This window comes from Lathamus discolor, chromosome 3, assembly GCF_037157495.1.
Source record: "Lathamus discolor isolate bLatDis1 chromosome 3, bLatDis1.hap1, whole genome shotgun sequence".
NCBI lineage: Eukaryota > Metazoa > Chordata > Aves > Psittaciformes > Psittacidae > Lathamus > Lathamus discolor.
The window spans coordinates 103579359-103605776 of NC_088886.1; the positions used below are offsets into that span (position 1 = coordinate 103579359).

Sequence of the window (26418 nt, forward strand, 5' to 3'; positions counted from 1 at the left end):
ATTGTGTGAAAATAGCTGTGTTAGGAAACAAGCCCCTGCCTAGTTCATCCCCTGTCTCTTCTGGAGGGAGGTAGGCTGGCAGGGGTGGCCAGAGACAGACAATTCCCTTTTGAAGAAACTCAGGAAACTCTCTCTCACCCAGAAATCCCCCCAAAAAGAATTTTTGCCTGGCTTGTTTGCTCTCTCCCTTGCTTTCTAAGTTGCTTGATGCTGCAGAATAAATCCTTTAAGCTCTCTCTGTCTCAGTTTCTCTCTCTGTGTAATGGGGATAATAATTTTTACTCATCTCCATAAAGCAGTTTGAGGCCTGTGGAAGGGATGTATAACAGTTGGAAATGACGATTGTTGGTCACTCTTCTTCTGATTCTAGAAACACCTCATAAACCTGCTTCCTAAGGTACAGGAGGATCCTGGGAGTGCAGGGTAGGAAATGCAGTTAGGAGGAGCTGAATATTGGATTAAGGTCTGAAAAAGAATGTTGAATGCCTGGTTGGAAACTTTTTTAGTATTATATTTCTTTCAACTTCTTCAAAAATTGGATTTATGATTTGAATTCTAAGTGATTTAATGAAGTAAATATTATGGAAGATTCGATGATATGAACGTACTGTCAGATATCGATCAACATACTCAGTTTTGTCTCCATCAAGTAGTAGAAGAACTGAGATCCAAATCACCGAGTGTAAAATGTTCAATCATGTGCTGTCTTTTTTTCTTTTTTTAATGACTGTATTGCCGTTGGTTGAACAGTAGTTTCAATCTCCAGTAGATTTGTAAGTATTCTCTTTCTTTCAAATGTTAAACTAATCTTAGGAATTCTTTGAATGGCTGATGCTCTGCTGGCACTGTGACAGAAAACAGAGGGCTGGGGAAGTGGCACGAAATTCTGAGAATTAGCTCTGTCTCCTCCTTAAAGGGAAAGAAGTATCTGATACATGCAGAAAGGCTGTGCATTTATTCTTTATGTTGGCAGAAATGGCTTTTGCCTTTTGATAAATCTGAAAGCAAAATCAGGCAGGCAAATGTCCACCTAAGAATTACAGGCAACTTGTTAACAGCATCATCATTATCAGGTAAACATAAATGTAATCACTGTGTTCCCTATCCTGCAACATGTTGCCTTTGTTCTTGATTGCATTAGCATTCAAATAGAGGGGGTTCTCAACACAAGGATGAGTAGCATGCGTCCTTCCAACAAAGCAGTATTCCTGTTGTGTCAATAATTTACCTAAATTTATTTAAACCCAAACCCACAGATTTACTGTCCCATCTCATGGGGCTATATCATCACTGTATTTGCATTTATCTGAAAGAGAAATATGAAATATTTTTGGGTCTTGTGATTAATTGGCCAGCTAAGGCACACCAAGTGGTGTTACCAGAGTGAACAAAGGCTGTGGGAATGAAAAGGCAGAGTGGATTGGAAGAGCTGTGTTTGATAAGTCTTCCCTAATCACTAGAGAGAAAGTAGATTATCATGCTAGAGCATACAGAAGTAGTTTTGTGACAATGATGCAGTTATCTGAACTCCTCAGCTGTTGCTCCTAGATCACAGCAGCCTGGTGCAAAGGGACATAGGTTCTTGCCAGGGTTCTTAGCCTTGTGTCTGCACAGAGGCTTCAATGTGAGAAGTGGTCAAGCAAGAAGCCAGGCATTATTCTCCCGTCAATTATTGTTATTCTCCATATGAAGACAGGCTGAGAAAGTTGGGGCTGTTCAGCCTGGAGAAGAGAAGGCTGCGTGGAGACCTCAGAGCAGCCTTCCAGTATCTGAAGGGAGCCTATAGGGATGCTGGGAAGGGACTCTTCGTCAGGGACTGTAGTGACAGGACAAGGGGTAATGGATTCAAACTTAAACAGGAGAAGTTTAGGTTAGATACAAGGAAGAAGTTCTTTACTGTAAGGGTGATGAGGCACTGGAATGGGTTGCCCAGGGAGGTTGTGAATGCTCCGTCCCTGGTGGTGTTCAAAGCGAGGTTGGACAGAACCTTGGGTGACATGGTTTAATGTGAGGTGTTCCTGCCCATGGCAGGGGGGTTGGAACTAGATGATCTTAAGGTCCTTTCCAACCATAACTATTCTATGGTTTTATGTTCTATGGTTTTATGATGGTTATTTCATTGGAAGACCCATCGCTTCTCTCACAGGAGTACCCAGAGATGCAGATAATGGTTGTCATTGCTTCTTGGCCAGCTGTAGTTACCTGGGTAATGATTTGAGGGTATTTGGCAGTTTATGACTGTACTGTGATATGGGAATGTGTTCTTATTGAACGATTCACCTTACAGGTTTTTAGGTCATGAAGACCCAATTTCTTTGTCTTTCTGGTTACTCTTTCATTGTTCTGCTGTTTCTGTTGTTTTTATACTTTTTGAGAAGTTCAGGGGTTTTAGTAATTGTGTAGTAAGTTCATTTCTGTCTGCTGGAAAGCTGTGCTATCTCCCTTTGGGTTGTTGCTAGAACAACAATCCATTTGAAATGTGCAGAGCCTGCATGACCTGCAGTCATTGATTTTGAGGGGTCAGCTATACATGTCTTTGTCTTGTCTACACCTGTGTTCTCATCCCATACTGCAGAAAGACCTTGCCAAAGGAGTAGCACAAGGGAAGAACTGGATCCTATTTTAACAGGTGGAAGAGCCAAAGTCCATTGCTACAGATGAGATTGACCTTTTTTATCTTGATGGCAGGTGTATCAGCTGGGAGGGGATGTTTTACTATGCATTTGAACCATCACTTTGACATAAAGGAGAGTGCTTTGTCACTTGGATAGAATTAGTTTCACTCGCTTAATTCAATCTACAAGTGAAGACTCCAGACTAAGCTAGTTGTCGTTGATGAGGGAGTAGTAGCTCCAAAGAGTGAGTTGATCCATGTCTTACAAAACAGCATGTTGGAAGGCGATCTCTCTGATTACAGAGCAATCTGCACAACAGTCATAGACTAAAACTGCATTTTTAGATGTAATGAGTCCCATCATGTGTGCTCCTGTGGGTTGCTGAGAGTCTTTGGAGGGCAGTGACCCTTGAACACCGGTCTGCAATAGTCAAGAGACATCCCATCTTCAGAGTTACAGCCATGATCATTCAGCACAGTTAAGCCTTGTCGTTCCCAGTCCCTCTGGACATCCTCTGTTACCTCTGTGTCTGCTACATATTGATGGTATGGTCAGAGCCATGCATACAAGCAATGATAAATTAATTATGATATGTGCATCCCCTGGGAGACCCCCTTAGTAACTGAAGGTAATGAAAGAAGGCAGAGTAGCGAGGGCATCGTGCAGGAGAGGAGCCTGATGGGCAGAGCCTTGCAACTTCTCTCATTTTTGCTCTGTATTCCAAACAACTCCCTTGCTCAATTTGCTACCCACACACCAAAGCATTGTCCCATTTTATCTGGTTCCCCTGATACTTCCATTGCTTATCTTACAAAGATCTGTGTCAACATTTATCAAAACAAATGACAGGCCTGGGACCTTTTAAGTAGTTTTTTTAGTTAATAAAACCAATCTTCTACTTCTGTTATGTTAAAAGTACATTATCTTTTTATTACAAACTCTCTACAGCTCTGTCTGTTTTCCTTCTTGGCAATTTCATGACTGCTCCAGTTGATTGCTGTATGGAGAATTACAAAATCATTAAGGGTGGGGTTTTACCAGCTGACTTACAGTACAAGCCATTTCTCAAAATAACCACAACAGTGCAATACTGATGTGTAATTTACGTCACAGTATGTTTTTATGAAATAGTTTGTGGCTTATTCATTTAGATTTAGAACCGAATATCTCTTCTCTCGCTTTTTAATCAAGCTTTCTTCTTTCTTTTTTTTTTTTTTTTTTTTTTTTTGCTTTTTAATATTTTCCATTCCTCGGCTTGGCTTGCCTCCAATTTACCAGCTACAGTGAGGAGGAAAAAGATCTTTTCTTTTTTTTTTTTTTTTCCTTTTGCCTGCAGTTTAACTGCAAGTCTGTTTTCCTCTTTGATGTACATATTTGTGTTAACTGCCTCGGAAGAAATGGTAGATTTGTGATAGAATATATTGCACAAAGCTTGAGCAGGGAATTGATAAAAGAGATGCAAAAGTTCAGAATTTCAAACCATACCAAGTGACTGACGCTATTTAGCCTCCTGCTCTAGTACATTTCCTTTTTAAAAATTACTTTCTGTATAATGTCTTGTAATTAGAACAGGAAATCATTGAGTAACTGTAAGAAGAATAAGAGCACTTAAACTGAAAAGAAAATTACCTTCCGAGAAATTATATTCACAGGTTTTTTTTCCCTTAAATCTTTTTTTTTTCTTCCCTTCACATGAGTGTGTTGGTAATGATAGTAACAGATGTACATACCCTTATCTGTATCATTGTTCTGCTTATGTTTTTCTGGGTGAAAAAAAAGTCATTTTCAGTAATACAGAAAATGAATGGACAGAAAATGGGAAGTGCCTAATTACAAAAAATATTCTGTGTCACAACAGAGTAGCAATTAAATTGAAACTTCAATATAATTATCAATAACAGTCGAGCCTGGAAGGGTGCCAGGCGCGTAAAGTTGGTGCTCAGCCTTTATGTGGTTGCTAGGAGCACAGCGAAAAGTATAAAGCTTAGAGAAAGGAATGTCTAATGTAATAAAGTAACAGAAGGTAGCATAAATCATTGTGAGAGCAGTTCATATTGACATTATTTTACTTAAATTGGGTTGAAACTAGACATTTAGTCTTACAAGAGGCACAAATTCATATTTCTTCTGCAGAAATAACTGTGCTTTCTGGGAAGAAGTGGAGTGTGCTTTCCTAGCACCAGCCTCGTACATATTTGGAATCTTTTAAACAAAAATCTTTAAATGTTTGTTTCTGTTGGCATCCAGATGCATTTGCACTAATACGATTAAAAGAACTAAAGGGCAAAATACTTGGCAGCTTTTGCAGTTGAGGTAATTAGGTACAGGAAGGAACATGCATAGTTTTTCCATCAAGCTCTATAAAATCCTGGTGTGAAGGTCTTTAAAGAAAAAAATGCTTACTGATGTTGAGAGTAGATTATGGCGGTTAGCAATAACATTATAGGCTGATGTTTCCGAAACAAGCAAACAAAAGGCGAGTTACAGTTTTTTATTTCTCTGCTCTCTCTGTAAATAGTTCTGGCCCTGGATGGATTTGTTAAGAATCCGTGCTTTTAGCAGGCTTAATTTTTTTCTTTGGGGGCTTTTAATTGTCTTGCATTACATATTAAAAATGGTTGCGCTGATTTGAAAGTCAGTTCTTGCATAGATTCATTGTGTTTGGCATTTCATGCATATCTTACTTACAAAGACAACTTGAAGAACATGTAATCCAACATAAATGCCAGGCTGTGCCAAATCCCAGCTCTCTTTACCCCTCACAAAAGGAACTGTTGGATTACATCTATGCATATATAGGCAGTGCTCAGAAGGCAGAGGTGGAACCTTGACTCCTAATTACAGTTTGTCTGTTTTCAGCCCTGAAATACATAAATAAATGAAAAATTGACATTGGAGTGCGTTATTAAAACACACAATTATGATATAAGCATGGGATTAGAGTAATTTCAGTGGAGCCTTACTAGCAGTGTACTGAAGGTACCATGTTCTCTCAGTTGAAGCTAAAATGAGATTCAGAAATAAAACATCTTGGTTTTCTAAGATCTCAGTTAAATGTTTTTAGAAATTACTTCATTTTTCTTGGTTTTAATGGGATGCGATCCACATTTTGATCACTGCTTCTCCTAAGAGTTAACTCTAAGATCATATTTATGAAAAATATTCAGCAATATACACTCCACCATTAAACAGCACATGTTAGATTTTGCTAGAAGAAAAAAATAGTTCTTCTTTGCACTTGCATTTTATTAGGGATTGGTCTACTTTGATTTCTCTTTTCTCACGTGGGCATGGTTGAGAAAAAAAAGTCTTTGTTCCAGGAACACTCTGTTTGTCTTTCACTAAGCAAATCTTCAGTTTATTCAGCCTTTGTTCATTCTTAGATTTATCTATTGAACCTGGAATGAATAAGGAAGGGAAACAAATGCATCATGAAGTACTCACTGGAGTTGCACAAACATGTATAAAAGTGATTCTGTAAAAAATGACTTGATTTTAATTTATGCCAGGGGTCTGAGTCAAGTCATCAGTTGTCAGAGGTAGAAAGTTTCTGTAATTCTGCACAGGGATTTACAGCACATTTGTCTAGAAACTAATGGGTTACTACAAAGGCACATGGAACATACATTTATATACACCCTGTTTAGAAAGCTGACCACAGCCTGGCATAAGAAAAGTGCTGTCAGATCAACAGATTCAGCTCTCTACTATCTACGCAAAGGTATAAAGTAGTAATAATTGTCAGGCAGGCATATATGAAACTCTTGAAAGAGCTAAAGGATGGATCATGTGCTTGTTAATTCCTACAACAATTTTCCTGATCTGATTTTAGAGTTTCTTAATAAAGAAAAGAGTGTATTATTCCCAAGAGCAATTGGCTCAATCGTGCTGTTGTAGGCTTATGGGATACTTGTTGAAAACAAAGAAAAGTGTGACTTTATTGACCAAAGCATCCTTATTGACCAAAGTGGTTATAGGACATACATTTTATTTTCTTAGAAAAGTAATGTCAGTTTCCCAAAATGTATTAAAAGTTACTTTTTTGCACATTTTTTTTTATCTCCCCACCTACATCAGGGTAGTGGTGAAAGTCCTGAGTTTTTGGAAGTGATGGCTTTCAGGAGCTGTGCTTGTAAAAAACAGTACTTCCCAAGTCCGTCTGCCGTGCTGATTTTTTCTTTTGCAGCATTGCATTCATCTGCAGTGATGACATTCTAGGTGATATATCTGCTTCCAAAGACTTCTTAAAGTTTAGCCTTTTATGTGTCAACATTTCCATTGCCTCACCAAATCAAGAGGAGTTGTGGCACTGTGTTTAGTTGGGGTGAACTGATACAACAATTTCTTTCAATATCTGAAGTGATTTTTACTTTAAGGGTAAGAAAGATGATTCCAGTATTGGTAATGGGATTAAATAGTAGACTTTTTGTCTCTGGCAGAAGAAATAGCTGAGTTATTCAGTAATCATAGTACAGAAGAAAACAAAGTGAATGCTCTTGCTTTACCTTCATTGGTATGCATGGAAAGTCATGTTCAGTTACCCCACCTGAGGAGATAAATGAGCATAAAAAGAAGCGCTGTTAACTATCAGCTGCATACCTGCAAATGAATAATTTCTCATGTTTACATCTCTGGTTGGGTTTTTTTGCTGTTAGGTTTCCTGCTGGTTATCATATGATGAAACTTGATTGTGATATTTCAAAATCTGCCACCTTTATTTCTAATATTAACTAAAACCTGGGGGAGTGGAAAAGTCTGAGCCCTAGATTGCTGTATATCTTGATCCCACATTTCAACAGTGTGAGCTCTTTGAAAATTAATATGCTCATTGTGCTCTGCAGGTGTTTTATTGAGTCCTGCTGCATTTGCAGTTAATGTGAGGAAAGTTATTTCCACCTGTTGGGTTAGCTTAGCACCAATGACCAGGTCAGATCAGCCCACCTCGCTGGCCCAGGACCCTTTAGTAGTTGCCAGTATCAGACACCTCAAAGGAGAACTGATAGTTGTATGCTCCTGGGCTTGTATATTATTATTTTTAAAAGACACTAGCTGGTGTAAACATGAGTTCAGTAAGGCTGTATAGGGAGCTGAGTGAAAATGACAGATAATATTTCTATCAAAGCAGCCAAGTTGGCAAAGTAGAGCACTTTGATTCAGGCCGTTGGCCAACTTCTGCAGAGCAGTGTTTTCTTACTCATACAGGTAGAGTCCTTGTGGATAAGTGTGGAAGAATTGAACAGAAAGCCAGAAAAGAAGCTGTTTCAATAATATTTTTTTTTTAATTTCTATTTTTAACCTTTCTTTTGAAAACCACTGTACTATAGAACATAGGTCTTGAGAAAAGGTTGAACCAGTGGGCCATGGGTTTTCTGACATGTTTGAGTTATAGCTCATGTTTTGTGTTTTTCTGACATACTAAGAGGGTGTTTTTTTAATTTTCTTCTTCCAGGTGAGGATGATGAAGATTCAAACCTGCTGATTCTGAGCTACCCACAGTACTGTCGATATCGTTCCATGTTGAAGCGCATTCAGGACAAGCCTTCGTCAATACTAACAGACCAGTTTGTTTTAGCCCTGGGGGGCATTGCAATAACCAGCAAGAATCCCCAAATCTTCTACTGTCGGGATACATTTGATCACCCTACTCTAATAGAAAATGAAAGTATATGTGATGAGTTCGGTAAGTTACATTACAGCTATTTTTCTCAAAAGTAAAGACATTTTCTTCTTTTTAAGTTTCCATTGATTTCCAAAGGGAAGATGTGATTCCTGTAAAATGAAACAATACTATTTATGTTTGAAATGTTATGTACCAAATGTGCTCTTTCCTCTGCGAGACTGAAGTATTCTGGTCACTGGTGATCTTCATATTGCAACTTGAATTTATTACAGTTAAAGATATTGTTACATGGGTAGAGCGTGTAGCACAGTTACTCGGTATGAGTGAAAGGGTCCCTTGTCTGGATTTGAAATTTATCTACCTTTTCACCTATAGCTTGTCTTTCCAAAAGCTTTACAAAGTGTGTTGGGGTTTTTTTGAAGTCATTGTTGGTGCAGTATGCTAGCAAATGTAAAATACGAGAGAGTCCCTGCACATCCCATTGCTGTTGCAGAGCACTCATCAACTGCACGTATGCTCCCAGGGCCTGAAACAAATGTCAGCTATAGCTGGTATGTTTGTGGCCTTCCTAGAATGTGAGTTTTTTCAGCAGCAGCTTTGCCAGTGCAAGGAGCTTGATTTTACAAGTGCAGATACACTTCTGGGAGGTGACTTCTTAATTCAAAGGTTTTAGAGAATACTCTGCAGATCCTTACAGCTGGGAGAGAGTGCTGCAAGATTTGACTCCTGATCTCTGTCAGGTGATTTCACACAGGTTTTTTTGTGTGTCAGATCAACCCAAGGGCAGCGGATGCACTGCTAAATGTGTGACAGAATGCACATTATGTACACACCCACGGTTACTCTAGCAATGGGTCCAGTGTAATTTCTTTAGCTGTGAACCTGTGTTGTGAGAATTAAGTTTATTACCCATATCACCTGATGGATGAGCACTGCAGCTAATGCCAGCAAGGTCTGTTTGCAAAGCTATGGGTGCAGCTTTGCTGTACAAGACCCCTGCATCTCTGCAAGGGAGCTCTTGTGATCTCTTAGAGAGAGGATTTCTCATTATGCATTCAAGATGTAATAGTGGGAGTGAGAGGTAAGGGGTTCAGTGATGTCTGTGATCAGAGAATAATCTCCCCCTTCTTCAAACTCTAGCATGCTGGCTTTGAACTTGACGCCCAGTCCAGGCCTCCTCCTTATGTTGACAGAGAAACACTGACCCAGCTGATGGCATTGGTGCATTTTGTGGTAGTGCAGGACTGCTCCTCTGCTGCTGCACCAGTCAGCTCCCAACAGGCAGGAGAGATCCTTACTCACACGGTGTCGTCACTGGAGCACATTACTGCTGTGAATAATTATAATTTTGTCATGTCAAGCTTTTGCAGGATCAGGCCCAAACTGTCATGTATGCTCGCTCTCACACAAAACATTTACAGGCTTTGAATGAACTATGGATAAAACTGTTGGTTGCTCTTAGGGTGGGGGTGGTGAAAAAATGAATGAAATGCCCTGGAAGTTTGGTCCAATAACACAAAAGTATCATGTTGATTTTTATTTACTCTGAGCTCCAGCTCAGAATATAAAGTTCAGTTTTAATTGACTATCTTTTTATATGGAAAAGGTTATTTTAGGCTTGAAGGCGTTTGATGAGTGTACCATCTGCTTTCTGTCGAGTATTTTATTCAGGGTCATTCCTTGATTACAGGTTTGTTGAAATAGTTGGATCCATAATGTAAGCGTATCATGGAATATTAGTAATAGATGAATCAAAGGCATGTGGAGTGATGCAGAAACTATGCGTAGTGAACCATAGCAAGTGCTTTGTTCAGTCTCTGAAAGCTAACTATGCCATTCTCTTGACCTTTGCAAGGCAATTATCTCATTATCAAACCAGAGCCACAGAAATCTTAGCCATAGAAAGTAATAATGTGTATTTAAAATTTAGTTTGGTTTAAGAAGCGGATTTTTAAAACGGCTATAAAACCAGGAAAAAAACCCATAGTCTTTTAAAGTATTTCTTATGAAAATAATGATGCAGTAAAACTTGCAAGCCCTGCTATATTAGGACAAAAAAAAAAAAATGGCCAGTGTATGGTTCTATTTCTGTATTGCAAAGTGTATGGTGTCAATTATACTACCTTTGTTAAGGCAACAGGCAAAGTGCTGTTTTATCCTTTTCTTTGCTGGCAGGACAATAAAATGTACAACACTTTGTTACACAAACAGGTTACATTGATATCATGTAGATTGATGTCACATGTGGAAAGTGATGACTACTAAAGCTAAACAGAGGCAGGGTGGTACAGCAGATAAATGGATTACTCTAAGGCACTGGTATTTATCAGTCAAATCTGAGGGAGGACCAGATTTCAGAAATATGACTAAAATTCTTAAAAGGTGTCCGTAAGGAGATCCAGACACATTTAATTTTAAGAGCTTGGCTATTTCTTACCTTGCAAATGAAAGAAGTGTGCCAAAAGAGCAAGACAGGAACATGTATATTCCTTATCACCTAAAATTCTCCAAATTCTAAAGTGAGTACAAAAGTTGGGAAATACAGTCTACTATTGTCTTTATGTGGGAAGCACTGGCTTCCCATACAGATGCCAGATCTTCTACAGAAACACTGCTGTTGGGGAAGGTGTTATATGTTCTCTGCATGTTGGAATACTGTGTGAGAGATACAGCATATAATAAGTAAGACACCTGAAACACCTTTACAAAAAGCCCGCTCACTGCAGCATATAAGCTGTTGTCCTTGTTAGGCAGTTTTAATAGAAATGTTTTTCCAGGAAGCAGTCTCTCTACTTTTATTATATGTTTAGAAGAAAACCAGCTTTTTTTCAGTTCTCATTCCTTCTCATACTCCCTCCTTTTTTTTTTCCCCCATTCTGTAAGGTTTAACGAAAGTAAATAAAGAAGGAAACGAGGAAGAAAACCTAAGTTTTGTTGACAGTAAATAATGTGGGGTTTGGTGTGGGACCATTTTAAGTAGAAGGGGGATGTAGATGCTGTCTGTGAGCTCCTCCAGGGATGGCTGGAAGAGATGCTTTGATAGCTCAGGCAGTCCAGTGTGGATGGCTTCTGTACTTCCATAGAGCTTTGGTAAGGGTTTGGTGCGGTAAGCTTCCCCACCAGCTTCAGTGTGGGCTACCACAGCCAGTGCACTGCAGCTGCCTGTATTTGCCTCTCTCCCACCTGTGTGCTGCTCTATGGCACATGCCCAAGTGCCATATATATGCAGGAATACTCAGGGCTGTTTTTCTTGCAGAGTCCTTTTCTAATTCTCCTCTAGCTTGGCTCAGTGTGCCACAACATCCCATCAAGGAGGCCGCTGGAGAAGTAGGCTGCTGAGGAATTGGCTTAGCATCTGGAAGGCTCAAAGGTTTACATCTGTTTCTTTGGAGCCTGACAGGGAAGAACTTGCTCTCCATTTACAAAGGAAAGACTGCTCAAAGTGAGAAGCCTCCTTCTCCCATTCTTGTTGATGTAACTACTGATTAGTTAATCTATCTTCCTTGAAGGCTCCCCTCCAGAATGCAGATAGGCCCAAAAGCTTGCTTCTCTTCAGAACACAGAGGATATAAGCCATGCTTGATGTTTTGATAGCAAAAGTTCATTGATATGACCACAGCCAGACTGTATACTTACTCCCCTCCTGAAATAAGAGCAATTAGAGGTCTTAACCAGCATGAAAGTGTCCAGGTGGATAATGAAATGTTGTTGTTGCTGTCTGGGAACAAGAAATCTGAGATTTTGAACCTGCACAGGAGGCTAGAGTAGTCCATGGTTGAACTGAAGCACAAAAGCTTGATGCCTGCCTGATGGTGCCACCAGCCCGTGCAGGCTTACACGTCGTGCTGGGCAAGGGCCACAGGGAGAGCTCAGGCTGGACTCCATCAGCAGTGGCAGCAGTGTCAGGACCAGTGGCACAGCAGGGCAGGCAAATGGGATCAGTTTTCTTGATGGCCTCATTTTAGTTCTCTGCACAGACTAGAGTTCACCTACGCATTCTTTTATCTAACTGCTCCTGGTTATTAGCATGTGGAAAAAAACAAAACCCTATTTCCTCATTCCCCCGCTCCCTTAAAATGAAAATAGTATGTGCCAGCTGAACAATTTATTTCAATTCAAGACATTTTTCAAAATCTTTTTCATTTATCAGCTGTTTGGGTTACTGTTGCTGAATAACTTTTGTAAATGCTTAGAATTTACTGGCATTTGCTGTGTGGTCATACATGATGTAAGAGAGAAGGAATGAAAAAATAGGGATCCTAATACTTTTTGTTCTAGACCAAAGAGATCTAGCTGGAGGCAAAACTGCCTGTGTGTCCAGAAGATGTATCTGAGGGTCACTGGGCAGAAACCAGTGTGCACTTGTTGATAGAGCAGCACACATCCTCTGCATTTGCTTGTCTGAAGGTGACTTGGCCTTCTACCAGACTCATGCCTGCTCCACTGCATCGACTGAGTTCCTGGGGACATCAATGAGCATGGATTCTTTTGCGACTCAGCTGTGGGCTGTGTTGCCAAATGCACGTGGGCCCCTACAACAAGGGTGTTCAGAGATCTGTCTGCACAGACATCATCAACATGACCTCCGCCTTCTGCAGGCCTGGGGACTTAGGGCAGATTAGAAATAGAAGGGTCAGATGCTTGGGTGATGGTGGATTTCTACAGCTCCATCAGCTTTGATGGGTGAAAATCTCGCACAGGAAGATTTTGTCATGGTGCTTTGCTAGATAAATATTATCAGTCCTTCCTGCTAAAGATGACCCAGAAGGCTCACTTTCATTTGTGAGCATGGGGTTGCTTTTTCTATAAACAGCAGTGGGAGAGAAAACTGAACACCTTATTTCTTCTTGATTTTTAAAATCTACTTGGTAATTTTTTAACCATTCTGGATTATTTTTGCAGCATGCTGGGTCCAATATGCTATTAAACCAAGCTGTTTGGTCCCATGTGTACTGTAAACACTTGTTCACCCCCAAAACAAGATTAAAAGTTTTGTATGTAAAGACCAGGTTTTTATACAACATTTCAGATGCAAAAGTAAGAGAACTACATCCTGCTGTGGTGTTAATATAATTTTTTCTCTGAAAAAATGAAACTTCTTCATTTTGCTATAATGTGAGCAATGCAGAGGGAAAAACTGCTCATCGAAGAAAATTATGTATAAAGGGCATTGCAGTCTCCGCTTCCCTCCTCTCCCCTTCCCCCCCAAAAAAAAACCCTTAGTGCGGCATCACTTGCATTGGAAAAATCTTCTACATTCAAAACAAAACAGAAAACAAACCTTCAACGATTTGGATCTCCCTGTAAAACACCGCAGAAAGCAGGTTCTCTCACTTCCAGGGCTGGGAGGGAGTGGTTAGGAGTGAGGGATGACTTATCCATCCCTCCTAGCCACTGAGTTTCTGAGCCAAGAATTTCAGAAGGACTTCCATCTTGTCATTGACCAGGGAAGCCATTGCAGGACAGTGCTATGAAGAAGAAGGGCTTTTTAGGGGTAGGTCATGTGCCAGAAAAATTGGTTAGGATGAAAGCTGATGACTTGAGGATATGGAGTGGTACCATTACTCCTGCAATAGCTGAAATTTGGTCTTTGCTTTTGTTACACATCTCAGTTTACACAAGTTTGTGACTCACAGATAAAATCAGTTGTTTAGGGGAAAAACATAACAAACCAAAACCTTGGCAAGGAATGAGACTTAACAAGGAAAAAAAAAAAAAAAGGAAGAAGAAAGAATGTTTCCAGTCTAAATGAAATACAGTTTTCCTGTTGGTGGCTTGCTTTGTTTGTGTGAGCGTGAGTCAAGGTTGGCTTTTCTTTTAAACCAGCTCTAGTACAAAAATTGTACTTTGGCCTGAAAGGGTGAGGGTTTTTTAATGTTTCTCAACTGTCATAAAGTATCAGCATTATTGCTATTGACTGTTTTGCCTACCTGCAGGGTAATTAGTATCAGTGAAATTCAGAGCCCCCTGAAGTTTCCAGATAGATACTTTAGGCTTCTTTGTTTTAATACAAATGTGATTTTACAGTGGGATTGGTGTTAGTGCTCTTCTACGACTAGAATGTTCAAGCATTTAGAACTTCAATAGGAAGAGTATAGAGGCTTTTTATTAGTGTGGATACTGGGACTTCCTTAGATGGAGTTTTATGGTGGCATCTCCAACAGTCTGAAAAATATGCAAATCTTTTCCAAGGTCCTGGGCAGGGTGGCTTAGCTAAATATTTCAAATTTTAGTTCTCTCAAAACAAAAACAGGACATAGCTGGAGGGGAAGTAATGATTAATGCATGATAGTGCTATATACAATATAGATAAATGTACATTTCCTCTTCCCTCCCTCCCCACCTCTGCAAACATAAGCTTTTAGCATGAAAAAGCAAATCTGGAAGTGTTCTGGATTCTGGTCAGACTTCTTTCTTATTCTGGTAATTCAACTGTGGAGTAAGATATTAATGATCCCCAGATGTTGTTTATAATGATTGATTTTTCAGTTGTGAAAAAATACTTGCAGTTTTTTTAAACAATTGATATTTCGTAGTGTGCTCTGCAGCATTTGAATAAAATGTCTGAAGGCAGAGCTGTTTATGTGCCTAACATAATTGCTTCTGTTAAGTGATTTCTTCATTCTTAACATTTTTAGCTCTTAATTGCTTTTTCCCCATACATCTAAAAATAAATATTTGCAAGTTTTGCATTCTGTCACTCATTGAAATGCATAAAATATTTGTATACTCAAAGCAAAAAGCACCGATAAGGGGTCACATTCTGTCTCACTTAGTGGCGTAAATCCAAAATAACTCGATCCACTTCAGTGGCTGTTACTCAAGATTTTCACCAGTTAACCAAGGGCAGAATGTCACCCAATGCTAACAGCAAGCTGTTAAGCGAACGTAAGTAATGTGTGGCAAAGTAAGATAAAATACCTTTCTGTCTGCAAGAACTTCAATAGAAACAAGTGTTAATTTGTTTGGGGGGGGGGGTTGGGTTGGGTTTTTTTTTGGTTTTTTGGGGTACATTTTCAGGAGCAACCATAGCTGTAACCTGGATAAATATTAAGATAGATATTTTTTCACTTTATAATCAAAACTCCTTTATGGAGAGCACTGATTTTATTCAGGTTGCACATTCCCACTGCCCTCAGGAAGACAGCAAATGCTGAGTGGAGGGGCAGGAGCTGCCTGAAAAGGTGCTTCTGCCCATTTCCCCTGGCCTGGTGGCATCACTTCTCAGGTGGGGATGGTGGTGACTGGCTGTCCTGCACAAGACTAGCTGCCCAAGAAGCCTTCAGCGGCTGCTTGGCACCACTGTGAGAGCACATCTCTCAAGGCGAGGGCACTTGGGAAATTGGTATGGCTCCTTAGTTCTTCAGGTGCCCTTGGGTAGCAGTACAGGAGAGAGAGGGGTTGATGCTGTGAGCACGCGGTGCCACGTGCCCAGCTGCTTGAGGAAGCACCAGGGCTGTGAAGTGTGGGGTGGCCGGTACGGCCCCCCTGCGGGGACAGGAAGGGGAGGTGAGGTATCCTCGCTCCTTTGAAGACTCCATGGCAGAGCTGAGAGCTGTGCTTTTAGCTGCTTCTCCTTTTCTATTTTTAATTGAGTAGTGACTGTGTGATGGTATTTTGGGGTTTACATGTTTTATTGGCTGGTGTTTGGCAGAGAATTAATGTGTCATTCCAGCAAATGAAGGGTTAATAAGTGTGCTGTTCTTCTGTGCCTGATAAATGTAACTTATCACATGGCGTTTTGTCATCTATTACACAGGCGTTGGTTTTATTGGTGTCCATTCCCTAAATGGTTGTAGATATAAATTACTAATTCCTCCTATATAAGATTCCCACTCGATGGCTAGTTTTATGGGGCAGCTATCAAAATGACTTTCTGTCATTCTAGTGAAAACTAAGCCCAGCTGCATTTGTCGTGAGTGTAAGCCATGTCCATCATACATGTTCTCATTTCTGAAGCCATCTTTTCCCCACACCCCCCAATATCACTTCATTAGAGCATCCCCATTTGACTGTCCCCCTGGTTTCGGTGCCTCCCTTAGACCACTGGGCCTGCCCAGGCACTTGAGCTTTGGTTTTGGAGAGCTTTTGGTCCATTGGCATCCCAAGCCTCATGAGCAGCATCCCCGAGGTGCCAGGGCTCAGAGTGGCTGGGAGCAGGGGAGACCTTTGCACACAGGGAAGGGCCCCTGTTCCCGTGCCTATACAATGGAAAAGAGAAGTGGTTTATGTCAGAATATGGTCACATTCTTCTGATTAAACCCACTCAAAAAAGACAACATTGTAATATTTTCCAATGACTGTTTATCATGAATTACGTCAGCCTTGTTTAAATTGCTATTATTTCTCCTTAATGCTTCTTGGTGCCTGCATAATTTACAGCATTGGCAGCTGCGGGACTATGAAATAACCTTTCACAACCACCATACAATAGTAAAGAACATGAAGTTTTTGTTGTTAATTATTATGGAACTACTTTAAGTTTTTTACAAAGTGACATAAAATATTGTTGAGGTATTTATGGTTAAAGCTACTTTTACATGGATCTATTTTGCTTCTGGCTAGTTCTTAACTAAAGCAGTCGTTTGTGGTTATTATGCCTTGGGAGATATTATGTCAGAACTGGTTTAAGAGTATTATTATGTATCACATGTCATATATTACATGTCAGCACTTGAGGCTGTCTTTCAATAAAAACAAATGTAATTTTAGTTAATGGTCTTTTAGGTATAGGCCATTTGTAAACTTACCTGAGTTCATTTGAAAGTATACTATAAAGCTTTGTTCTCCCAGAGTGCACTTGAGTAATTTCATTCTCGTTTCTGATGGAATTTCCAAAATATTTATCATTATTTCAGTCAGAGGGTGCTGCCTCTAAAAAGCAAATAGTTGCCCAATACTGAGGTTAATGTACACATTTTAAGGAGCTGTAACTGTTACTCATTACTTTGTTTACTTTTCCCCCCTCCCGAGCTCGTGCTTCCCAGGTTCCCTACTGGTCAGGCTGATAGTAGTATCCCAGGCAACTAAGCCACCTAATGACGATACTTCACTGCGCTATTTAAATTAACAGTTTCTACCTTCTAGATAATCTGTGGGTGAAGGGGGGTATAAATTAAAGCTTGCAGACGAGTTTTAGGTTCCCTGAAAGTTTCCTTTCAGATCTGGAAAATGCAAACTTGCACAAAGCAAACTTCAAATTAATATGTCATTCCCCTTGGTTCCAAATACTGTGCATATTTTCCAGTACTTTCTTATTTAAAGCAAGAAATGAAGCATATAGGGTGTGCCAGAACGTTTACAAAGAATGAAAACACATAAATGACTCATGAACTTTTTCTGGTTTTTTTCTTAATATGTAATTAATTACTTACTGCTAGGCGGGGGGGGGGGGGGGGGGGGGGGGGGGGAAGCATGATTTCTTCCACCCCCTCCAATCTATGAGCGCATAACAATGATCAAAGCCCCTATTTGTCTCTAGTTACATTTTCCTCCATGGGACTACTCATTTTGGTGACTATAGTAGGGAAAGGAAACCCTGCTGGGCAAAAAATCAGTCTCTATCCTTCCCCCCCCCCCCCCCCCCAAAAAAAATGCTCAGGCTGGAGATGTGAAGTTGCAGACATGAAATTAAAAAAGCAAGCAAAGAGCTGGGTGAGCATTTCATGTGTTGCTAAGGTGGAATTTAATAAGAGGAACATAAAATGGAGCTAAACTTGCCTGGATGCTGTGAGATTTTTTAATATTAGACAGCATGCTTGATTTCCCTGGAAATGAGCGAGCAATCTGAATTTAGAGTTGTTTGGCAGGGGGAGGGGATGTTTCGTTCTCTTTTTTAATCAAAGGCATTTCACAAGCCGATTGCAAATCAAAGGGGAATCTATCATTACGTAAGAATGTAGCAAACTTTTCCATTTACTGAATGAATATTAGGTATTTCAGGAGCAGATAAAAGAGGAAGACAGAGCTGAAGTCTTAGATATTTTAATAAAGATTGAAGTTAGTAGTGAAAAGGTCAAAGTGCCATTTGTTGAGCCCCTGCTTCTGGCATGGTTTCAAAGCTCGGAGTGCTGACTGGGGGCTGTGATGTGTGTTAATGAACAGTTGTGGCACTTAACTGAGATCATGGTTGGTCACATGAATATATATAAAAGATATGAGTGAAGATTCCCCCTCCCTTTTTGCTGCAGTTTGGCTGTTGGAAGGACTAAACAATTAAAAGAAATGTTTGAAATACTTGAACACCACATTAAGTCTCCTAGTCTGTAAGGAAAATGAGCTATGAATAATAGAATACTGCTCTAGTTAAATATAGTTATTCAAAATTGTTTTTAGCTACAGATGTTATGCCATTTTAGAAACTTAGACTAAATAATGTCAGATTGTGTTTGCTTTTTTAGTATGTTATTCATTTATTGGGAAATTCAAAATTTAAAACAGCTGGGAAAGGGTTTGGTGTTCACTAAGTAATCTTTAAAATGTGTACATTTCAGCCTTACTCTTATAGAGCTGTTTAGAAATGACTGAATTGTATATTATAGTTATAAAGTTCTGTAAACATGCTCTACCATGTAGATGACAGGGAAACATGAAATGGGAAAATGAGATAATTCTGGAGCCAAATTTTATATATTACAGACCTGATAAAACAGCAAATAGCTTTCTCAATTTAAATAATTTGTAACTTTCCAGGAACATGCATGGGAGTTATGAACAGTACGTGTAAAATAGCAGCAGAAAATAATGTTCATTTTCCTTTAATTCTCCCTTTGATGTTTATGTCAAAACGAAGGAGTTAATTTATCTAAGAGTTTCACTGCATGAGTTGGACTGTACAAAACCAATCATGTAGAAATAATAGACTACCATTGGAAGTGCTGTACTATTGCAGTTTTAATAGCTCTTCAGTTCTGCTCAACAATTAGTCCATACATTTTATAGCTGTGTCTTTAAGAAACTGGCACACTCAGCAAAATCACGGTAATTGGGAGATGATGCAATGTGGGGAGAAATCGGAGGAAGAAAATAATTGAAAAATAGTGTTTTGTTCAGATTTGGGTTTGTTTTCTTTTAAAATTTTAAACACTGCTGTAGTAATTACTGATGGGTGAGACTTCAGCAGAATTTAAATTCCATGTGGCTGGGTTTTTGTGAAGTTGTTTTTACATCAAATTGCAAAAGAGGCAAAATAGCACATTAAAATTCTTGCTATGGTTTTCTCTGTCTGAAATCAAGTGAGGGCATTAAGAGTGATCCGGAGGAGGTTTTTCTTCCTCTTTATTGACGTTAGTGCTGTTTGAGTAAGTTCTCATTACCTGTCAGATTCTTCGTAAACCAGACAGATCACGAGCAATATGTGAATCAGTTTATCATTCACTCAGACAGCTAAAGAAGCCTCAGCAATCCCTTTTTGCTTGTGTCCAGTGAAGAAGGTACCAGTGTGTTATGGTGTGAGCATCCATCTTCCCAGTGATGGCCAGTGGATGCTGGTAGTTTCTTCATAGGGCCTTGTTTTTATGTGTAAGTACTTCATGTATATGAAGGCAAATTAACAAAAAAAAAAAGTTTCTTTTTTTGGTAGGTTTATCATTGGCAATTAGGACTTTGTAATGTTTTTTAATTGATTTATTGTCAATCATGGGCTAAAGGTCAGTGAAGCAGTAAGAGTTTGCATTGCATTTGAAGTTTGGGCCTTGGTATTATATATAACTGTGTCTTAGTCTTCTAGTGAGCAGACAAAAATTTCCGTGTACCTGAGGGCTGCTGTGTTGGTCTTAATGCCATAAATTACTTGAGGGTAATGACAGATAACCATTTGACTGGAGTAGGAGAGCAAACCTGGTTCTTAGATGAATAAGCATGGGAATGGTGAGAAGAAATAGAGAGGTATTACTACTGCTGCATATAATGCTACAGGAATCATTATCAACCCCCCTAAGAGCTAACATTTTGGTAAGTCAGTCAAATTATGATGGCTTTCTGCGAAAAGGATGATAAAATTTCATGGGATAACTGCACTACTAATACTCAAATGTATTATTCTGAACTATGAGCTGCAGAGATGGAAAAGCATGGAAGAACTGGAAGAGTTTATTAGAGAGATTTTTCCCCACTTTCAGCTTTGTGCCCAATTCTGACACCCATGCCTTGCACATTGTATTAAAATACTGGGCAGGGTTAAGGAAGGACCGAAGAAACAGTTCATAGCACATAAAACTTGTCTTCAAGTGAAAGACTGTCAATCCACTTAGTGCACAGAGGAGAAGGCTTAAGAAGCAACCTGATCATAGTCTGTTAGTGTGTCCATGAGGAGAAAAACCATGACGGTAGAAGCCTCTCTTAATTTGCCAAACAGACACATAGCAGGACCCCATGCTTCAAAGTGCAAGCAGATAAATTAATGCTGAAACTAAGGCACAATTATCTAGCAGCAAGGGGTAATTAGCCATGTGAACAACTTAGCCAGGAGTAACATAGATTCTTTATTACTTGAATCTTTTAAATCAAGACTGATTTTGAAAAGACGCGATCCTTACTCAAGGAAGAAATACTGTCTTCATCCAGTAGTTACTCTGACATTAGCAGTATTTGCAGAAAGTAAACAAAGCACAAAATCCTACCGATTCCCTCTGACATTTAAAAATGTTACTGTATTAGTATATGTAATTTGTAATATCTGGCCAGCAAAGGCTAGATTGTGCTGGATCTTGTGTCCGTTACACAATAAAACTAATCTTCCTAAAATTTGCTTACACTGTTAAAAAGATAAGGCAGAACTTTTCATCTTCTTTGTGGACCAGAGGCTGAGGAACAGGGTTACAGAGGAAACTGGTAGGTTAGAAGCTAAACACCAGTGTCTTCACTAGTCCACCTTGCTGGCTGCTGCTACTTCATGTCCTCTTTTTTCTCCTTACCTGTCTCCATCCACCATAAGCAGATGCGTGTCTCAGCACCAGCTGGCAGTGTGCTTCTCTGCTCTGGTTTCTGGGGGCTCATCAGTCCCTTGCCTGTTCTCTTTTGGGGAGATCAGCTCAGACAGAATTGGATCTGGTCCATTTTAGGCCACTTCAGTAACTTCTACAAAGGGCTGTCTTCTCGGTTGAAGTATAGAAAACGTATCTCAGTAGCATCTTATTTAAATGGGCAGCCACACACTGCGAGATCATCAGCAGACTTACTGTACCAACTTCATGAGTCTTCACTGATGGGTCCTGCACAGACATCTCCAGTCACCTTACCATTTTGCATAATAGCTTTGAAAAACATGTTAATTAAAAAGCAGGTGTTAACAAGTAAGTTATAGAGAAGGAGGAATTTATTTGAAATAAGCAGTTTCAGCCCACAGAAAGGGTAAGATAAGATGTGAAAATGCTAATGGTGATCATCCTGTTAACATGGGTAACACTTGAAGATGCTGCTGCTGCTTCAACAGAGGTACTGTGCAGCCTTCCAGCTCTGTCATCACCCTGCAGTGTTTCACTCTGGATTTGCAACTGTTGTAGTAGAAGTTAAACTCCCAGTGAAAACAGCTCTTTGCAGTGGGGTGTCATGTTTACTTTAAGTAGGTGTTGATGATTCTACTTCTCACTTCATTGATTAAGTAAGTCCCTTCATCTTCATCTTAAAGTCTTACAAACCTCAGCTGAACTTTGCTGAGAGGAACCTGTGTCCCGTTACATACTTTAACAGAGGTAGAGCACGAGTTTGAAAAATGGAAGATTATTCCCAGGGTCTTTAGCAGCTCTTAGCTCAGAATACGATGTTCAAAATTAGCAATATCGTTGCCCTCATTCTTTTATAGCGTCCTGATTTTGCAGCGAACCATAATAATTTGATTTGCCAAGAAAATGATGGTTCTTCAGGGCTTTTTTTTTTTTTTTGGTGTTGCTCATTTTAAAAGGCAACCTGTAATTAAGATGAATACGTGTACATTGTGAGTGTTTAATCATGGTAGAGATGGGTTTGTTATAATTCAACAACAACAACAAAAACCACCACCAAAATTACCTAACTGCAAATTATTGCAGTTGTTCCATTTAGACATTTAAGTCAAGTTATGGAAGTCTGTGTTTACTGTCTTTAGAGCTTGATCATAACATTGGAATGTATTTTGGAAAAAAAGACCCCATAAAATGAAATCCACATTTACGGCTAAGGAGAGCAGAACACTTAGGATCGGCAGTGAGACTACAGTATCTCTTTGAAGTGTAGCAAGGAGGAGTACTTGCTGGTGCCATTTTGGGCTTAGAAGGTAGGGAATTGATACACTTCGTAAGTTCTAACACTAGCTTTAACAGCAGCTGACCCAACACCATTAATTTCATGAAAATGTGGATTGTAATATCCCAATGACAGCAGTCAGAAGATAAAACTAGATCTGAAGCTCTTCATTTAAAATAAAACTATAATAAAGTCAGGTTTCCTAAGACGCTTCTTTTGTGCTGCGCTGCGTGTTGAGTAATCTTGGTGAGTCATCTAGCCTCTGACATACTGCAGCCATCAACATTCCCAGCCGCGAGTGTTGCCCTGCATAAAGGAAATATCCTATTTTTGGTATGGCAGTGTCCTCAGTTTTAAAGAATTTTCCTCTTTTAAAGTGCTCAGACAATTAATGCCTCATGCATGTATTCAACAATAGTTGCCTAGCAACCATCAGAAATATTCGGGAGAGCAAAGGAGTCCGAGATGAATGAGCAGAAACATCAGCTCCTATTTCAGGTGAGCTGGAGAAGGCGTCAGGGCAGTGCTGAATGTTTAGGTCTAAGCATGAATAGCCATTAAAATTGGACAGTCCCAAAGTAGCAAATCTCCAACTTGCATGGCCGTCAGATACAGAGATGAGACAAGTCGCACAGTTGCAAGCAGTTGCAGGAAGTTGCAGTCAGTTGGGCTTTCTTAGTTTTAGAGCCTAGACCAGAACAATGTAACAATGGTTGAAATAAATTATAGAAACTCAACAAACACTCCTTAATGGCTGAGAAAAGCTTTGCTAGTTTGTGTTGTATTCCACCTGCAGCTAGAGAATGGGTGAAGTTCCCACTTCCTTTGGTGGAGGTTTTTGGGCATGGATCTTAGTATCAGACAAACTCCTTGCATGGGGCTTGGCTCCAGCCTTTCTCTTGCATTTCCACCTGGTTCCCACATTCTCATTTTGCATTTTAGTTCTGGCATAACTTTTACATCACAGAAGGTTTTCTCACTCTTCTGAGTCAAGTCCTTTGTGCCTATTTTTTTATATCAGAGAGGCTGAAATTAAATGCTTGGTCTAGGGTTGGAAGGACTGAACTTTATCATGCGGGGTTGACATACTGCTGGGGACAGCTCTGCCACAGCAGTGTTAGTGTGACCGCATCTGGTGCCTGTCCCTGTACCAGATGAGATCCGGTGCTGCTCCAGTCTCCCTAGTGGTTGCTCCATCACAGCAGCTCAAGGTGCTCGGGGCTCGACATAGTGGAGCATGGGAGCACAGGACCTTGGGACCCATGGTTTAGTGAGACAAGAGTTTTGATCTGTAGAAGTATTTTCAGTTGGTTTCTTTTCATTAGACACATTAAAATTAAAGAGCCTGATAGTTTCCCATTAGTGTTGCTCAGAACGTTTTTGACTGCCTGCCCAATTTGAAGAAAATGATGAAATTCTGACATTTTCCTGTTGGATAGAAAAGTCAGATTTATGACCATCTCTACTTCAAAGGTAAAGGTTAAGAGCAAGATTATGATCTCCTTTCCACTCATGTAAATCCACAGGAGTCAATTACTTTGGATTGACAGTGATGTGATTTAGATCAGAATCTGGCATTAAAGCTTTTGGGGGTTTGCTCCTATACCCATTGACTTCAGTGCCACTTGACTGCCGACTCTTTGCTTTTGGTATGTGGTGGTGGTATTTGCATGTAGAAGCGCCTCAGGGGCCCCGCATAAAGCATTGGTTCACTAACTTTAGTGGGGTTTTTAGATTAGATGTTAAAATGTTGAAATCAAAATATGTTGGGGGTGGTTGGGAAGTAGCAGATGAACAATAGCTATCGGAATAATGTAATTTTTTAGATTGCTAACTCATGATTTAGAGCTGAAAAAAATCCTTTATGTATCTTGGAGGTCAGAGACTTTTACTCTTTCTGATTATAAAAGCCATTTATTTCTGGCCTTGATGGTTCATGACATATCAAACTTAAAATACGCCATGATCCTATAGTCTGGTAGTGCTTTCTGGCACTGGGCAGTGACTAAATATAGCCAGTTTTGAACCGCTGTGATAAACCTGGAAATAACATTCAGCAGAAAATTCTCAGACAATTCCATAGACAAATGTGGAATATGAAATTACTTTTCTGGACTGCATCTGGTTCATACTGTATATGTTTTTGTGCCCTGTCTCTCTCATCCCCATGTTTTCCACCATTTATCCTACAAATGTTTTGTGGTACAGATAAATCGTAACTGAAGCATCTCAGTGGTTCATGTTGGTTCATGCTAAAGCAACAAATAACATAAAGGATTTTTAAATCCCAGTTATTTCACGCATTCCTTTTGGCTTTGTAAACCATGTTGCTTTGTTTTTACGAAAAGGTGTATTGTGAAAAAAAAATAAATTATAGCATGTGTTTCCAAAAATCAATGATTCAAACGAGCATAGTCCAGGAACATGCAGATTCTTGCATTGTATTATGGGATTAGTGGTATTCATCTGTCATGCATAATGTGAAGGTGATATTCAGAGGAGGAAAAGAGCCTTTCTGAAAGGATTTTTTCTTTTTTTTTTTTTTCTTTTAATTATATACTTGCATTTGTGGTGGTTTTTTGTTTGTTTTTTTTTTCTTTTTTTAAACTCATATATAGTTCTACTAGGCTATGTTTAATTTCAAGATGGTGTCTTTGCTAGAAAGATAATCAAATGTAATGTCTTCCACAACCTCTTCATATGCATGACTGCATAAAGCTTGTGTAACAGTTTATTATTATAAAATTAGTATAGCATAGCATAGAGCAAACTGGGCCCCTGGCCAGATGAACTAGACAATGAATAGTTATATAAGGTTTTGAAGCACATGTATTAGAACACAAGCGCCCTGTATTTTCTTCTCAATTGTCTGCTGTTTGTTAATGTTTCCCTTTCAACGTGATTGCATCTCAATTTAATAGCACTTGCCATTTCAGGGTTTACTGTGCCAGCGCTCACATAGTTACATCCCCTCTGTGCTGCAGAGCCTGCATGTATATTAAAACTGAACTAGGCATGGTTAGCTAATGGGTACTTCGAGAGGTATGCACTTATAGAATTAAGTGATGTATGTAATTGTTAATTTTGTGTTAACAAGTTTGAAAAATGTGTTTCACCAATAATTGTAAAGCTTTGTTCTGTGCAAAGTCTGACATTTTAATTCTTGTTGAGCAGCTTCCTACCTCTGCTCTGTGTTTTCATGGCAGGGTATTATTTTGCAATCAAGGTAAAAGCATTATTTATTAAAGTTCTAAAATATTACATTACTGGGAGTTTTAAGCTGCAGATCAATCTCCTGTTTCATAAAAGCATTTCATTGATTTATTTTTTTTAATTGGTCTTTGAATTTAAATTTAAGTTCCACATTATAGATTGCGTATGATTCCAGAAGCAGACGGATGTTTAATTGGAGACTTAATGCAGTTTTAAATGCAACGATGTACCTGTCACAGAACTGTGACAGAACTGTGGGAAAGGCTTGCATTTGGCATATGCAGCTTTGGTACTGTCACATCCCAGCCTGCTGCATTTTTGGCACAGGGAGTCCATTGACTTGGGCTGTGGGAAACCTACATTCAGCACTATCAGTCCTTGTGTCTTTTTCTGCGCCTCCAAAGGAACTTTTGTTAGAGACTTCATGTGTTCGGGAGTCAAATAACTCTTCCACGCTTTCGGTGGTGCAGGACAGCCTTTCCACCCGGAGAGGGTGCTCAGTTGCCTCTGGCTGCAGTAGCCCAGGTGTCGCCCAGTGGAAGAGTGACACTTGCATCTGCCTTCAGGGATTTGCTTGCTTTCTGTGTGTAATTCAAACAGCCCAGGAGTCTGGGTTCCCCTGCTCCCCATTGCTTCAGTCCTCTAGTTCATCAGTTCCTTGTGCCAGGCATTCGTCTGTTGCCCTGCTTCATCACATGGTCCCATCCTTGTCCTCATCCCCACCCTGGTCCCTCTTTGTTATCCCAGAAT

General features: G+C 39.7%; 1 protein-coding gene across 2 annotated transcripts in view; it reads left to right on the forward strand.

Moving 5' to 3' along the window:
- The window catches only part of ARID5B (AT-rich interaction domain 5B), a 124124-nt gene that overhangs the window by 40970 nt on the left and 56736 nt on the right, over positions 1 to 26418 (forward strand). For both annotated transcript variants that reach the window (XM_065670886.1, XM_065670885.1), the window contains one exon: positions 8065 to 8295. In XM_065670886.1, the coding sequence (XP_065526958.1) occupies positions 8065 to 8295 (231 nt within the window). The remainder of the gene's footprint in view (positions 1 to 8064; positions 8296 to 26418) is intronic.